Source organism: Eutrigla gurnardus (genome assembly GCF_963514095.1).
Source record: "Eutrigla gurnardus genome assembly, chromosome: 6".
Classification (NCBI taxonomy): domain Eukaryota; kingdom Metazoa; phylum Chordata; class Actinopteri; order Perciformes; family Triglidae; genus Eutrigla; species Eutrigla gurnardus.
The window spans coordinates 28,874,814-28,890,277 of record NC_139920.1 but is presented as its reverse complement, the minus strand read 5'-3'; the positions used below and the strand labels follow the sequence as shown (position 1 = coordinate 28,890,277).

Genomic DNA, 15,464 nt, shown 5'->3' with positions numbered 1-15,464 from the left:
TTTCATGTTTGTATGTCGAGCCACATCAAAGATGATTTTCTGTTACGACAGACAGTAAAGTTTTCTGAATCTGAATCTGAATCTGAACCATGACAACACTCGGCAACTGCAGTAAGTTACTCACTAACTTACCGGTCTCCTCACGCTGTTTAGCGTGCATTTTTCAATAACAGTTTAGGTACACAAAAGAGTACATGTGACTTGTTGGCTACATCAAATAGCACAAGTCTATCGTATTAGGATCCCTCCACTTAAACTCTGGAATTAATAACATTTTAAATTATGAGGCTGAAAACATTTCTATGAGATGTTTAGTCATCTCCATTAACAGTCTATATTCACCTTTTTAAACATTTTGTTTCAATGAAGTCACATTCATATAGATCAGTGATTTCCAACCTGTATTTAATCGTGACCTGATGTCACAGGCTGTATAAATGAGTGTTAAACCCTTTTCAGACTTTTCCCGTTGAGTAGTAAGTGAGTCTCTAGAGGCCTCAACTGGTAAAATGATATAACACTTAAAAAGAAAGCACACATTTCACAGAACACTCAACATTATTGTGTTGCAGAGCTTCTTCAGTCCTTTTTCCTACTCTGCTTCTCTTTATATATTCCTGCATCTTCATCAATACATGTAAGACTATCATAAGCCTAATTTATTAAAAAGACAACATATAAATACCGGCAACCCAATTTGTGTAAGTCCTATTCCCCGACCCCTGGATTAATAATAATAAATAAATAATAATTCAACAATTTATTTCTGGACTGACCATTTGTCCCAACTTAATTTGATTAAAGAGCATTGACACATGTTGCAACTACCTCACATATGACACCAACTCTGCTCCATTAACAATTTCCAATATGGGGAAAATTGTTTGGTCATGGTGACAGGCGCACAAAAACATAACAAGTAGTACAAGATGGGCAAGAGGCGACGAAGAGGACGTTTGTTACCTGTGAATCTTGGCACTGGGGTGATTTTTGTGATGAGATAGTGAAGGGAAAGCGGAAACAACGGTGCTGCTGTCAAAAAAGCCTGCATTATGGGTTATTTTCCAATCTCGCTCAAACTACTCCCGGATCCATCTGAACCCCACTGAGGCAAGAAGTCTATTACAACAGCCCCATTTGATGCAGCCAACAAAAGAATGTGATTGCACCCCCATGCCTGTGCTTTCCTTGCATTGTGATCAACCACTCCGCTGCCCGTCATTACAGCAGATACTGTATGACACCAGACTGGAAGGTGTAATGTCACCTGGGAGAAGATTTCATCAACAGTCACCTTGTCGGATAGTTAATGACCATCTGGGCACATGAAAAGCTTAGAAGGAGGTGACAACAACTCAATTACAGAATTAATAAATAAAATGTGACTGGAAACGGAAAGCTTTTTTCTTTTTTCCCTTTTTGGACTTTTTTTTTTAAAGCAGTCTAAAATTTATGAAAAAGATACTTTCTGATATGGAGGTGCAGAAGCTGCTGGACCATCTGCTACCAGCTAGAAGTCATACAGTTTATAACTACCAGTTTAGAGATTACCATATCACTTCTGGACACATTTGTACTTACAAATTACTAACATTTGAGCACTTGCTGATACCAAACACCAATATCACTTAATTATATAATTACTGTTCAAACAATGACATTGAAAACATGTTTAATTTTCACTAGATGTTCCTTACTTCTGACTGTAACATAACTCTGTGTGTTCATGTCTGTTGGGTTTCCTTCGCAAGACCCAACTTGGCAGAGAAGTATTAAGTAATATGACAGAAGCAGTAGAGGTTGGTGGGTAAGCTTGTGAGCAAAGAATGGAACATTATATATATTCACGTCTTACATATTTCCAGTGGAATACTACATTATGCCCTTGTAGCAGTGTGCACAATATATGAAATGCATAACAGAATTAGGATATGCAATTTTTCACTTCATGTCACTCATCTGCCATCATGACTGTTACTCTATCAACCCTCATCCTGATTTTCCTCCCTCTTCTTTCCACTTAGCTATAATTGTCAAAAAGGCACAGTGAGTACAGGGTTTATGCAGCAATCCTGAGATTAAATTCAATACTTTTCAAGACCTTTTTCAAGACCCTTCTAATATTTTTCAAGACCCCAGCGCCACTAGGAGCTGTAACCTGTTACATCAGCGACACAATTCAGTTTGAGATTGCAAAATTAAATGAAGTTTGCCAGAACTTCTATGTAGCACTGTATCAACACAACAGAATTCAGATAGGACGGGAGGGAATAAAGCTCAAAAGAATAAATTGAGGTACTAAGCCAAAAGGCACCATTTATTTATAGAACTCAGATGTGTAAACATTGACCATTGAACTGAACATTGAAAATTGAACATTGAATTGAACATTAAACATTGAACTGAGCTGTGGGAGTGCTCACTCCTTACAAATAGGATTCAAGGCATGTGCCTCAATTCAGTTGCTTTGTTTCCCAACAACTTTTCAGTTTCAACCAGCTCAGTGTGTTTTTCCTTGTGCCTTCTCCTGAGGGTGTTTGACTTTGTAATCAGCTGAGCCATTAGCGATCCAGACTTTCCCTCTGCCTTCTCTGCCAGCTGATCCGCATCCTTTTGCAGGGATTCGCAAACCTCTGTTAGGACTTTCTTTTTATTTTTCAGCTCTTCCAGCTCATCCACGACTGCTTTCCTCTTGAGTCCCTGCGTGGCAGTCTCTCTCTTCTTCCGTTCTTGTTCCAGGTGATTCCTATATTTGGACCTTGCGGAGGCTGCAGAAGCCAGGAGTTCCTTTGTGATAGGTACCTGCAGAACCCCCCCACAGACACTGACCTTGTCACAGATCAAGCGCAGAGCTTCCATCGACTCTTCTTGGATGTTGCAGGTTTCAACATGCTTGTTTATTGAGAATCCTCTCTCTACCGTGGCTTGTCCATGGGACAAAAGTAGCAGGCTCTGAGAGAAAATTAAAAGCTCCGGGTAGGACTTAACTACTGAGTGCAGGAACACATCAACTCGCTGCTTCAGTGGCTGAAAGGAGAGGAATCTCTCATCTCTACCCTCAACAGAAAGAAAGCTCTCGAACTGTTGGACGATCACATCACCTACAGAATTGACAGGGAAAAGAGAGAAGTAAAAAAAGTTATTATTCATAGGTCATTAAATTTCATTCCGGTAAACTGCTTCATCATTTATTTGACAAATACATTTCTCACAGCATCTGTGCACATAAAAAGGTAAATAGTGTATTGTAGATTTCTTCAGAAAGAGTTATTTCAGTTTCACAATGTTTACGAAACAATACATGCAAATTAAAAGGTCATGCACATTGAGACAATGAACATACAGCCTTGGTAATTTAGAATATCATATTTCCTCAAATAATGGCCGGGGACGTGGTCGACAAAAACAAATAAAGGCTGGTCCTAAGTACAGGCCAAGTGGGGGCGAAAAACAACAGTGGATACTGGTAACTCCTGATGCCTGTTAGCCTCGTGTGGTACTAAAATATAAGCAAATCTACTTATCAAACACAGGGAATTATAAATAAAGGCATGTCTCTTTGACCCTGCTTTGAATAAAGGACTGCTTCCCTCAGTCGTTTAGGTAAATAAAAGCCTGGGACAATATTATAGGAAATACAGTTACGTATCAACTTCTATTGTTCACAGATCATATTTTTCGTACCAGCTGAAATGCCTCCAGCCAACTGCTTGTCCTGCAGGAATGTTTGGACTATATTTTTCATCTTTCTAATGCACCACTCTGGATCTGTGATCATCTTTGTGGGATCCAAGCAGGCGATGTTCCTGACCACTGGGAATTTCAGGGGGCTTTTCTCCTGCACTTTCTTTACCATGTTAGCCAGGCCCTGCATACATTCTCTCCTGAAGGTGAGCACAGAAAGCTCACTGACCTTGCTTCCTGGCTTGCTCTGAAGTGCCTGATTTATTTAAGGAACAGAGCGTAAATGGTGCAGACGATTAGCTTTTTATACTGGATATACACTCATTGAACTTAAAGACTTTAAGTGGATACTTATTTGAAACTACCCCGGGGGGCAATACATGCAACCCTGAAAATGAATATAAATAAAAATTACCTTGATGGCGCATTCTGCACCGAGGCCTATGTCAGAATTCAAAGTTGAGACCCAGTTTGCCTTATCAGCTGCATCGACTTTGGTCAGCTTAAGGGGCGAGACATCCTGTAGGAGTTCCCTCTTCACAAACCGCTTCAGTAGACTCTTAAAAAAAATTGCATGTAATGAGTGGCAGAACAATTAAAGAAATGTTCTGCTTTGTATCATTATAAAATCTTATATACAAATACTGTGAAGAGTTATGCAGTCATTCATTACGTATGCCAGTTATTGAGAGTTGATTTTAAGTTTTTGACCAGTGATCTAATTTGTGCAGGTACGAAATCACTGTTACAAAACGTAACTCTCAATGACAAAAACTAAAAGAATGTCTGCAAAACAGTTTACACTCTTTGGATATACTACTGATTTTGTAATGAAAATTGGCAGAGTGTTCCTTTTAATATAGATTAATCCAATTCAGTTAAATTACTGTATTAGTACCTTCAACAGCTCAGCCAAGTCGTTGGCCAAGAAGGGCAGGACTGGCTCATCGGTTTGGTATTTTGTCAGGAAGGGGTTGAAGGTCCTGGAAATCGCCAGGAAGAAATGCAGCTTGGGAATGATGAATAGATCCCCTTGTGCTGCCTCAATGGTGTCATACGAGGCAGTGGCAGGGTTTGGGACCTTCTTCTTCCTGACAGCATCCACATACAACTGTAGCATTGGCCAAACCTCAACTGCTCTCTCTGCCACAGGGACATTTTCCACCCATCTGTGGCCACAGAATGGTAGTGGGAAGCTGGAGGACCGAGTCAGGCTAGTGAAGTCCTCTCTTCTTGCAGGAACATTGTGGAAGAGGAAGTGCATTGCTCTCAGGAGCTTTTCCAGATGCCACATGGTGAAGCCTGCCTTCACTGCGTTGTGGAGGGTGTGAAGACCACAGCTTCCAACCAGGACAAGCTGAGCACCTCCATAGAGCTCTCCATGTTCTTTTTGGAGAAGTTCCACCAACTTAAAGTTGACATTGGGGCCATCCATGCTGATGGACATAAGGTGCCTCATATTCAGTTTTGCAACACATTCCTGTGGATTGACAAGGCAGTAAGTTTATTAATGACAATAATCCTTGAACGTTTATTCTTGAAATACACTGGCATTCAGACAGTAAAGTACAACTATTGCCCAGACTTCTAACTTATTATTAAATCAAAATTAGTTATTTTAAATAAAATTATTGTAGAAACCGTTATTTTGTGTTGCTCTAATTGCCTGAACGAAAGTACAATATAAACCTAGATTTTGCTCAAACAAATTACAAGGGTACTGAACAATTATTGTGAAATTTGTTTGTTGTACACAAGACCTATTGAACAATGAATGTGTGAATATTTTACATCCAGGTCATGACTCATGTTACTCTGGCTACTTTCAAGCCATTCAAGCCAATGTTAATTGCATAATTAGACAACTGCACTCCCAAAGAGCGGAAAAATTTGCTGACATGCTAAATTGTAACTTAAAAGCAATTCTAAATCGAAGAAAATTGGTAAAATCTTTACCCCAGCAACCAACCACACCCACACAACATTTAATTATCAATACAAAAAATGCTCGGAGATACACTTACTTTGATGTGATGCAACAAGTCATGGGCTCTGCCATGTCCCAAGAATTGAGATCCAAGATACCTGGATTGGACTCTGTCATCCTCCCAGTATCGAACGTGGACATCGAGCTGTTTGGTCTTTGTGGAGTGATTGAGGCTCTCATCGAACATCAGCACAAACTGCCCAGCTTTGTTGACACCATCAACAAGCTGTTGCTTGAAGTAAGGTGCTAGTCCGAATTTTGTGATGTACCCGGTTTTGTCTTTGCCGCAGGTGAACGTTTTAGCGATGTCCGAATCAGGGAACATTTCTTGGAAAATTCCTGAAATGCCTTCATTTGACGATAACGAGTGGTGTTTTGCTGCGGTGTCAAGACACCACAACACTTCTGCGCGCAGCGTAGGTGTTGCTCCCAGCGTCACTCTGAGGTCTTTGCAGGTTGAAGCGGCGGCAACTGGGAGGACGTTAGCTACGCTGGCAGTAACGTTACCTGCTTCAGCTGTCGCAATCGTTGTTGGTGGTGTGACAACAGTAACCGAGGACGGTGTTGCCCAATATTCGATTGACACCTGCTGTCTGCGTGCCGCAGCGGATTTGTGGCTCGCTCCTAGCATGTGGGACCGGAGCGCATTAATCCCCATCGAGGTAACACTAATCTTCTTCTTGCAGAAGGAACAGTACGCCTCCCGGTCATTCCCAGAAACGGGCTTCAGCCAGGGCTTGTACTGCTCATGTTCGAGCCACGATCCCGCGAATTTACACTTACCCATTTTAGAGAGATAAGTAACTTATAGCGCACTGGTCGCAGCTAGCCGTCCTTTAAATTGAAGGTCCAACGACTCGCGCAATTCGCGATCTGAGCCCGCTCGAGACCCGTCCCCGCTTGAACGCCGGGAATTTTTTTTTTGCATTGTTGTGAGGACTGTGAAGGAAAATAAACGAGTGCGATGTCCCGATTCAATAACCATCTCTCGTGTCATTTTTCGGCTGAGGCCTTACAGTATAAGAGGAAAAAACCATCGGCTAAACAGAGTCTTGAATTCGAAAAAAATTCAAGACTTTTTACAGAGACTTAGACTTTTTAATACTTTTCAAGGGTCTTGATTTTCCCTAAATTGATTTATCACCTTTTAATACTTTTCAAGACCCCGCGGATACCCTGGAGTAGAGGGGACATTTGACACAACTTCTGTTGAAAAAAGAAGGGAAATAAAGTTTGGAGTATGGTATTAATTCAGTGCTTCTTCAAGACGTCAGGCAATGACGAAGCACTAAAGTCCTCCAGGGTGCTGCAATAATTGCGTCGTTAAAGAAAATGACTTCAATTTCAAAGTCTGATATGAAAAGCCAAGGACAATGATGGTTGGAAATTCAGAAAGAAAACGCACTTATTACACAGCAGCGCTGAGTTTGAAATAGAAAAGATTAAAAGAAAGGCCGTGACAGCAACAGAATATAACACTTTGTCTGCAAAGTAAATAGTCTGATTTTCATGGATTAAGCTCAGCCATCAGTTCAAAATTCGTTTTATAATGGGAATTACATAGATATGTCCAGAATTTGTGACATTTGCCCTGAGCTGATGCATGACCTACAAGTTCTCTGACTCAGTTGCCTGGCACATTAGATAATTCTCTGAAACTGTTAAGTTGTTCCGGGAAGTGGACTGATGTCACGGAAATGAAATTGAATCAATATGCTGAATCCTGAGTCTCCAAGCATGGTAAGCTTTGTGTGTTTGCGATGGCACTCACTTAGAGAACTTAAGGAAATAATGTGATGCTCTGAAATGCACCTGAAAGCTCAAACATCCTTTCTACTCAGACAAAATATCGCTCAGACATATCCTGTCTGCATTGTAAGGTCACTTCAAGAGCTATAACGAAGTGCTTCCGTGTGTTTAGCACTGTTCTACTCTACAGGTCTAAAGAACAGCGCCCTAGTTTAATTTACCGACACTCAACAGTAATTCTACCTGAATTGTATACATGTGAAATGTGCATTGAGTGGGTGTCTCAGTCTCTACTATGCCCTTTAAACCCCCTCCGAATAATTCACCTTAAAAAGAAACAGCTTTAGATCAATGTTTGGCCTAAAGGATGAAATAAAATATAAATGCCCAATTAACTCTATATAAAGTACCCCATAAACAAACGTGTACAAGTTTAGAGTTGAACTTAATTCCCCCTTCAAGGTGGTCTTAACTACTCTTACAACAATTATGTTACAGTTAATCAGTTGAAACACATTAAACAATTACACCTTAACTAATCAAAAAGATGAAACCTAATGATTGCTCATGCAGCTGTCCCTTGTTTTGGCAAGAAAGCGGAGTAAATACACTATTTTGAAGGGAGTTTTCACTGCCTGTTTATTAACTCTTAGCAGCGTATAATACATAATTAAAACTAGAAATGGCAAAAAAATAAATACAATCCTTTATTCCTTTTTGCCCCATTTAAATTTTGTTTTATACAAATAGCTCAGTTCATCTTTTATTTGTCATTGTTAGTAACAACGAAATGCAGTTGGAGCATAACATAGTTTTCAAGTGTTCCACCTTATACATAATTTTATTTAAATCCCCATAGATCACCCCATAGAAAACCCCAAATAAGTGCAATACATAGTCAAAAAAGTGCTTAGTGCAATAAATAGTTATGCATATAACATGAAAATAACCACTCAATATGGCAAGAACAACAAAACAGATGTGTTTTTGGTCCATCCGATAAACAGGATTGGTTTACTCACCCAACAGCTTGTTTACCATAGTCCTAAATCCATGGGAAAGGCGGCTCCTCGCACCGTTTCATCCACCACATATGAGGAAAAGTCTCCAAAAAAGTGCTCCGTCGTCGCCAGAGGTGCAGCTGGGCTTTGCCTGGTCACCCAGCGAGCTAGCGGCTCTCTTTAGTCGGGACCGATGAGGGTGCTAGCTAAAAAGCTAAGCGCCGCAGCTAAGGAAGACGCCAGTCCGCATAATAGCTTGCCGCTAGCTAACTGTTAGCTTAGCCGAAAACTCACTTTTAACTTAAACAATCTGAAAACACCGCGTTTAAAACCTCGCTGTGTTTCGCCACTTCAAAGCGGCGTATTAACAGCTTTTATACACATTGAATGACTGGAGCTTCTGTCCTTCCTTACGCTGAGAGGCCGCTGCCGCCGAAAAGCTAGAACTTCTCGCGCGCGCCGTTGCTACGTCGTTGATGTCCCGCCCCCCAGCCAATCAGTAACGAAGGAACTTGACGTTGCCCCGTGACTGACAAATAAGAAGTAGGATGGACCAAAAAGCAACGTTTCAGACAATGTTGCGTTCACTGTCATTGGTAAATACAAAATCATTAAATCGTATTATTATTGACACAGCACTCTAAATAATTGCTGTATTTGATTATGTGCTCATGATTACCGTATTCAAGGCTAGTTCTCATGTAAAAGTCTATTCCGTATCTGGTTCAGTATTACATGTACTCCTCTCTAATATGTTTTAAAATTGCCAGCTCTCATGAAAGCCGATAATTCCAGCTGCTGCAGACTCAGCGAGGAACTCCTGTGGTTTATTTAGTTGGGGGGTCTTTTGTTTGGGCCCCTGACCTTTTCTACTTTTCAGAGTACTTTTCTTCCTTTTATGTGACTTTTTCCATATTTTGTGAAGCTGCTTCAGTTTGAATCCATGGCTCCTTTCTTACACAGGTCTCCCTGGGAGAAGAGGTTACAACAGTTCATTATTATACACGGTTTAATTCATGTGGCATTTGTTTGTGCAAATGATTCTAACTGAAGACAGACTTGGCTGTGTTACTGATAATTTAATATGAATAGATGTTTTTTCTAATACAGCAACATGTATGCTTTAGAAAGGGCAACCTCCACATCATAGTTTCAAATAAGAGCTCATTCTTCCTTTTTCAGAAATCAGAAAAAAGAACATCAAAATCATCAGAAAAGTAAAAGGTGTGACTAATTGGTTGCATAATAGGATATCATTTGGAAACATGTTGTTGTCTCACTGGTAAAGCCTGGCTCATGGTTTTCATCATTGCATTGTTAGATTCTCAGGACTGGAAAACAACTGTTTATTTGGTCTGGAAATATTTTAATATCAAAAGCATTATTAGCATACTATAATGAAAGTTGAAAATTGGCAGTGGATAATAATCTTCCCCACTGTTTTTCGATTTCTATCTAGAGGACTGTTGCAAAATAAAATATAAAGGAGGTGATAGAACACATCATAGCAACTATAGGATATACAAAACTAATTAATAGAAAATAAAGTGTTAGATTAAAATATTAGCAAATCCAGTATTTTTAAAATAATACATCAGGACAGGATTTATTATGATTTATTTTTTTAAAGGTTAATATTTTTGGATAAAAACTTCAGCTATAAGCAGGTGATTTCGTGATTTGCCTGTAAGTCAGGGACATCTTAGGAGTTTATTGACAACCTCAATAAACAACCTAGGATTTTATTTTGTCATGTGAATTCGTGGAATCCCTCCAAAATCTATATATCAACAGAAAATTGAGAATGGCGTGATTTGAATGAATTAGAAACACAAAGGCAGCCTTTTTTTTTTTTTTTTTGCTGTTGCAGAAAGCCATTAAAGCCTGAGCCACCACGGTGGGTTTGCGTTTGAAGTGACACCTTGCACAGTGAAGCGCGCCTTCACGGACTTCCAGCAGAGCGCAGACACAAGAAGTTCGCGCTTCGAAAGGAATATAGAGGAGCGCCGCGTCAATGGCATTTACTGCCTGCCTCATTAAACATCGCTTTGCTTGACTATCATAAAAGACGCAGCGAGTGAAGACCAAACCTGAGGTAAGGATCTGAGACACATTGTTTGATCAGTCAGAATAATTAACCTTAAATAATTATTTTATTGGCTTATGAGAACGTGTACTTTTTTTCATGTTAACATTTTTATTTTATTGCTGGACTCACCAGTGTTGATTTAAAGCCTGTAAGCTGTAAAATGTTGAAAATCTGCTATAAATCAGAGAAACTGTGGGTTACAGTTGAGTTGACCTCTTGACTAAATGTATAGAAAAGCAATTTTTAGCATCTGCAGTTTAATTCCAAAAACGTACAAATAAATCATATGTCCCATCTACCTTATCTTATACTCTCCTTCAGATTTCATGTCCACCATGTCAGCCAATGGGAGCTCAGAAACAGGCTGCAGGTCAGAGGTCAGACCAAACAACAACACCTGTGACCAAGTGGAGCTGTCCGTCACCGCCTCCGCCATCTCCATGACGGTGGGCATCTTCTCCAACAGCCTTGCGCTCTTCATCCTCGTCAAATCCTACAACCGCATCCGGGTCAAGTCCAAGGCGTCCTTCCTGCTGTTTGCCAGCAGCCTGGTGGTCACCGACCTGCTGGGTCACCTCATCAACGGCTCCCTGGTGCTCCTCGTCTACAGCTTCCGCAGGAAATGGGAGACCTTTGACCCCCATCGCATCATGTGCAGCGTCTTCGGAGCGTCCATGGTATTCTTTGGCCTGAGCCCCTTGTTCCTGGGAAGCGCCATGGCGGTGGAGCGCTGCCTCGGGGTCACCAGGCCTATCTTCCACTCCACAATGTTAGCATCCCGCCACATGAAAAGGCTACTGGGGCTCACCTGGCTGCTCGCTGCCCTGGTGGCTGTGCTGCCCGTGCTGCTGTGGAGGCCCTACAGGGTCCAGAGCTCCGGGAGCTGGTGCTTCTTCCATATGGAGGAACTTAAAGACTGGCTGGACATGCTTCTCCCCCTGCTTTTCTCTATACTGGGGCTGCTGGCGCTACTGCTCTCCATTGTGTGCAATGCGCTGACAAGCTGCGCTCTGCTGCGGGCCAGACTGCGCCGCAAGCATCACTGCAGAGGCACGTCCTACCACATCGAGATGATCTGCCAGCTGCTGGCTATCATGTTGGTGTCCTGCGTGTGCTGGGGCCCTTTACTGGTAAGAATGGGCAGGTCACACATTCCTTAATCATGTGAGTTGGAAGTCTTTATTCATGCAGGTTAATATTAAAATTAATCTCAGTTATATTACCCCATCCATTATTACATTTACATTTACACAAACCAGAATGTTTCTGATCTTTAAACCACATCTCCTCATCGCCAGTTTGTCGGTCACGGATTTTAACCACCGTTAAATACAAAGTGGCTGTCAGAGAAAGTGAAATGAGTAAGACAGGAACCTGGCAGGATTACTTATCTGTGAGGTGTGATGAGAAGATGACTCAAGAAAATCTTGTTTTGAAGGTTTTTCACACACTGCTGCTTTTCATTTTCAATCTGTCGATTCCTGCCGCTGAATTACTCATCCATTATCTCATGACATCAAGACTCAGAAACTTCAGTAGTTTACTTTATGAACTTTCCTGTAAACTCCTAAAATACTGCAATATGTCCAGCGCTCCGGAGTATGAGTACACTCACCTCAGTCTTTTAAATAAGAAGACAGATTCAAGTTTTCTTTCTTGTCACTTTCCATTATTCTATGACCCCTCCACTAGATCCGTGTCATCATGCTGAGCCTCAGAGCCAATAACGAGCCAACACCTCTCAGTCTCCTGATGGTGGTACGTATGGCCACATGGAACCAGATCCTGGACCCCTGGGTCTACATCCTGCTGAGGAAGGCCGTTCTGAGGAAAATGTTCACGTTGTTCCACAGCTGCGCGGGCTCCAAGTCTCGTAACCTACAACGCTGGCAGCGCAGCGTGCTCCGCAGCTCCACGGAGACCAGCAACTCAGGCGCTGGGCCGACCGACTGCCCCTGTAGATTACCTCAACCGGACACTGTGATCAAATCCGTCAGCTGATCTCTCGTCACAGCGCTCCGATACGAAAATGTGAGAAAAAGTGTATAGATGTGCTTTGTTGGAACACAGGCTATCAAAATGATTGCACCTAAAATTAAGAAGTTAGTTTTCATGTTAAATGAGAAATATTGTGCTCTTTTGTAGAATGTGGGATACACTTTTGAACTTTGTTGATACATGAGACTTTTAAGACTTTTGTGTAACCAAGTGAGAAAAACTTTAATGCAGCATTATTTTTTGTCTGGGATTGTCACAGCAGACACCCAGTTTGTGATAATGCAAATGTGTGAACATTGCAGTTTTCTTCAGTGGGCTTCATCATAGGCTCAATCACCATTGTATTACCTCCTCCAGTTATAGACAGTGACTAACAGACATTTATTTAAATGAAAAACTTTGAGATTGCCAGTTCTTTTTTACGCATCAGCGGGGCTGAACAAAGCCTGTCTATAATGTTCACAGTGCTCAGAAAATAGATGTCGCTGAGATTTCCATTAGATTCTCTCTCATCCTTATTTTGTTATTTGAATATGGGTCCCGACCGGCCTTCTGTGTGGAAGCTTTATTCACAATCTAATCAATCATCATCTACAGACTCTTATTAGATCTCAACATTTCTCTGGACTAAAATGTGAACATATGATTAATACAGATTGAACATTGTACATTACTGTTAATAGAAATGCTCTGCAAGTGTTTTGGAAGCATATCATCTCTCAAGCATTTTTTTTAAATTTTATTTTAGGCTGACGTGTGTAATAAAGGTGAAAATAAAATGGAATACTCTTGAATTTTTTTTTTTTTTTTTTGTGGTTGATGGTTTATTCTCCACCAAACACACAGAAAGGCTGTCTGTCTTTGACTCTATGGGGGTGTGGCACAATCAATTATATAATTAATATAAAATATATTAATAATATAATTAATTATAATATAATCAATTATAATTATTATATTCTAATCAATTCTAGAGATTATAATAACTCAATCATGAGGACAAGAACTCTTGTAAACTACAGTGCTGCTGCTCTGGCTTAATTGTGACTTCATATACTTATATATATTATACATATATTATTTCAGAGAATTGCTTCTGACTCCATATGAGTCATAGTTTAGTTGTTTGTGAAGGCATTTTTTTACAGACACGTTTCAAGTCTACAGAGGGGAAACATGTCTGTTGTTGTTGTAATACATAAACCAGCCTGTAAGTGGCAGCACTAAGCCCAAATCCCTCCAGCTGGCCGGGGAAAACGCAGAAGAAGAAACATCCGTATGGTGTGTCTGTGACGTAATCTCTTCCCCATAACCTCCATCTTTCGCTCCCGCATGCCTGCGGATATCTGACCAGGTTTGGGACGATAACTGTTGATTTGTGTGTCGCGTGCGGTGCTCGCGGGGCGCGCGGGTCGTCGGTTGTTCTGTCGGAGCGGAGCTGCGGGAGCGAGCCGCGCGGTGACACGCCGTTCCCCGCCTGTAGGCCCCGTGTTGTGTTTTCATCTCTGCGGCTGCTACACACACACACACACACACACACACACACACAGCAGACTGACAAGCCGGAGCTAGTGTGGGTTATTGTTGAATCGGCGTGGTGTGTGTCTCTGGAGCGTCCTTGTTGATTAAACATAATGTTATTCTGTCACTGTATCCTCGCCGGACCGGACTTGTTGTTGTTGTTGTTGTGTGTTGTTTGTTGTTGCAGCTAACGTTGAAAGCTCGCAGCGGAAAGCAGCATCACGCTAGTTGTTCCATTTAACGTGTGTTAGTTCTCAACAGTTTTCTTCCCATTTGCTCATTCTGTAGGTGAAAACATGAACCAAGAAAAACTAGCAAAACTTCAAGCTCAGGTCCGGATAGGAGGAAAGGTGAGTGGACAACCAGGAAGTGGTTTCATGTCGGGAAGGTGGAGCGTTAGATGTTTTTTTTACTATGTCAAATAAATGATGGTAAACCTACAACACAGCCTGTGATAATTTGGCAGATTTTTTAAAAATGTATTAAAAAATATATGTAATTATTCAGGATTTACAGTATGTCATAATAATAAATTTCCACTAAACTAAAATGTCATGATAAGAATACATATTTTCAGTCTTGTAATCAAATTATGTAGATTATTTTATAAATATATATTTTAAATCCATCTCTGGGGTTTGCACTGACAAGACAAGATGTCATGTTGGGCAATGGGTAACTGTTAAATGGTTTATTCATACTAGTCTCTGATAATTATTCAAGAAAAGAATTAGTGGGTGAATTGATGATCCATTTTATGTGGCTCTAACTCAGCGGATAAATCAGCATATTGGTGTGTTGACACTTCTTAGTAGGAACAGCGTGTGACTCGCCTGTTAATAGTAAACATTATATAGATAATGTTTACACATTTATGTAAAATCAGCATTTACGTCAATATCAGAGTTTTTAATCTCCCAAATATCTCCATTCATATCCTTAAATCAGTCCTGCTGCCGTCTGAATTCTGACACATTTTCAACAGGATCCCATATGTGCATTCAATAGAAGGCCTTGCATGAAATCCTATAATGCAACAACAAAAACATGTTGCCCCTCCAACCTTTGAGTTCCTACTGCTGTCACTCTTCTAAGCTTGCAGGAGTCATTCAGGAGTCTTGTGTCTTGATTTCAGGGATCTGCACGCAGGAAGAAGAAGGTGGTACACAGAACTGCGACAGCTGATGACAAAAAGCTTCAGAGTTCACTTAAGAAGTTGGCTGTCAACAATATTGCTGGAATTGAGGAGGTAAATTGGTATGAATCATCGGTGGAAGAAAACCCTGAGCATGGTCTTACTTTTAAATTAACGTGATGCAGTCTTATGTGACCTTTTAACCCCTTGCATGTGTTTCCACACATTTCTTGTCGAGTTCACATTTACTCCTCATAAAGAGTGACTTCTCAGATAATTACACCAGAGCTCTTAGCTATG

The 15,464-nt window shown here is 40.8% G+C and overlaps 4 protein-coding genes across 5 annotated transcripts in view; 3 read left to right on the top strand and 1 right to left on the bottom strand.

Annotated features, from left to right (window-relative positions):
* Positions 1–2,321: 2,321 nt before the first annotated feature.
* LOC311014544 (uncharacterized protein) lies at positions 2,322–4,876 on the bottom strand. Its single transcript, XM_084011200.1, has 3 exons — positions 4,583–4,876; positions 4,100–4,243; positions 2,322–3,101 (listed from the first exon to the last, which is right to left on the bottom strand). Exons 1-3 carry the CDS (start codon positions 4,802–4,804, stop codon positions 3,093–3,095), a joined length of 375 nt encoding a protein of 124 aa, XP_083867326.1. The 5' UTR covers positions 4,805–4,876; the 3' UTR covers positions 2,322–3,092.
* Positions 4,877–10,845: 5,969 nt separating this feature from the next.
* On the top strand, positions 10,846–12,511 carry ptgfr (prostaglandin F receptor (FP); the record flags this gene model as incomplete). Its single annotated transcript, XM_084011092.1, has 2 exons — positions 10,846–11,640; positions 12,203–12,511. The coding sequence occupies 2 exons, from the start codon at positions 10,846–10,848 to the stop codon at positions 12,509–12,511; spliced, it is 1,104 nt and encodes a 367-aa protein (XP_083867218.1).
* A 1,255-nt stretch (positions 12,512–13,766) lies between these two features.
* On the top strand, positions 13,767–15,464 carry btf3l4 (basic transcription factor 3-like 4). 2 transcript variants are annotated; one of them, XM_084012242.1, is made up of 3 exons: positions 13,767–13,862; positions 14,318–14,379; positions 15,165–15,464. In XM_084012242.1, the coding sequence occupies exons 2-3, from the start codon at positions 14,326–14,328 to the stop codon at positions 15,342–15,344; spliced, it is 234 nt and encodes a 77-aa protein (XP_083868368.1). In that variant the 5' UTR covers positions 13,767–13,862; positions 14,318–14,325; the 3' UTR covers positions 15,345–15,464. The 2 variants fall into 2 exon arrangements, with proteins under 2 accessions (XP_083868368.1, XP_083868369.1); XM_084012243.1 differs by lacking the exon at positions 13,767–13,862 and adding an exon at positions 13,919–13,987.
* zfyve9b (zinc finger, FYVE domain containing 9b) overlaps positions 15,376–15,464 on the top strand; it is a gene marked incomplete at its 5' end in the record, with an annotated part of 4,207 nt that continues 4,118 nt past the window's right edge. The window contains one exon of the mRNA XM_084011091.1: positions 15,376–15,379. Coding sequence (XP_083867217.1) covers positions 15,376–15,379 — 4 coding nt within the window. The remainder of the gene's footprint in view (positions 15,380–15,464) is intronic.

What these genes read in the sequence shown, in the direction of transcription:
- LOC311014544 (XM_084011200.1), bottom strand. Translation starts at nt 4,804, where the DNA reads ATGCTACAGTTGTATGTGGATGCTGTCAGGAAGAAGAAGGTCCCAAAC. An exon ending in ACTTGGCTGAGCTGTTGAAG is followed by an intron (nt 4,244 to 4,582) that starts GTACTAATACAG and finishes ATTTTTTTTAAG; the next exon opens with AGTCTACTGAAGCGGTTTGT.
- btf3l4 (XM_084012242.1), top strand. Translation starts at nt 14,326, where the DNA reads ATGAACCAAGAAAAACTAGCAAAACTTCAAGCTCAGGTCCGGATAGGA. An exon ending in AGGTCCGGATAGGAGGAAAG is followed by an intron (nt 14,380 to 15,164) that starts GTGAGTGGACAA and finishes TCTTGATTTCAG; the next exon opens with GGATCTGCACGCAGGAAGAA.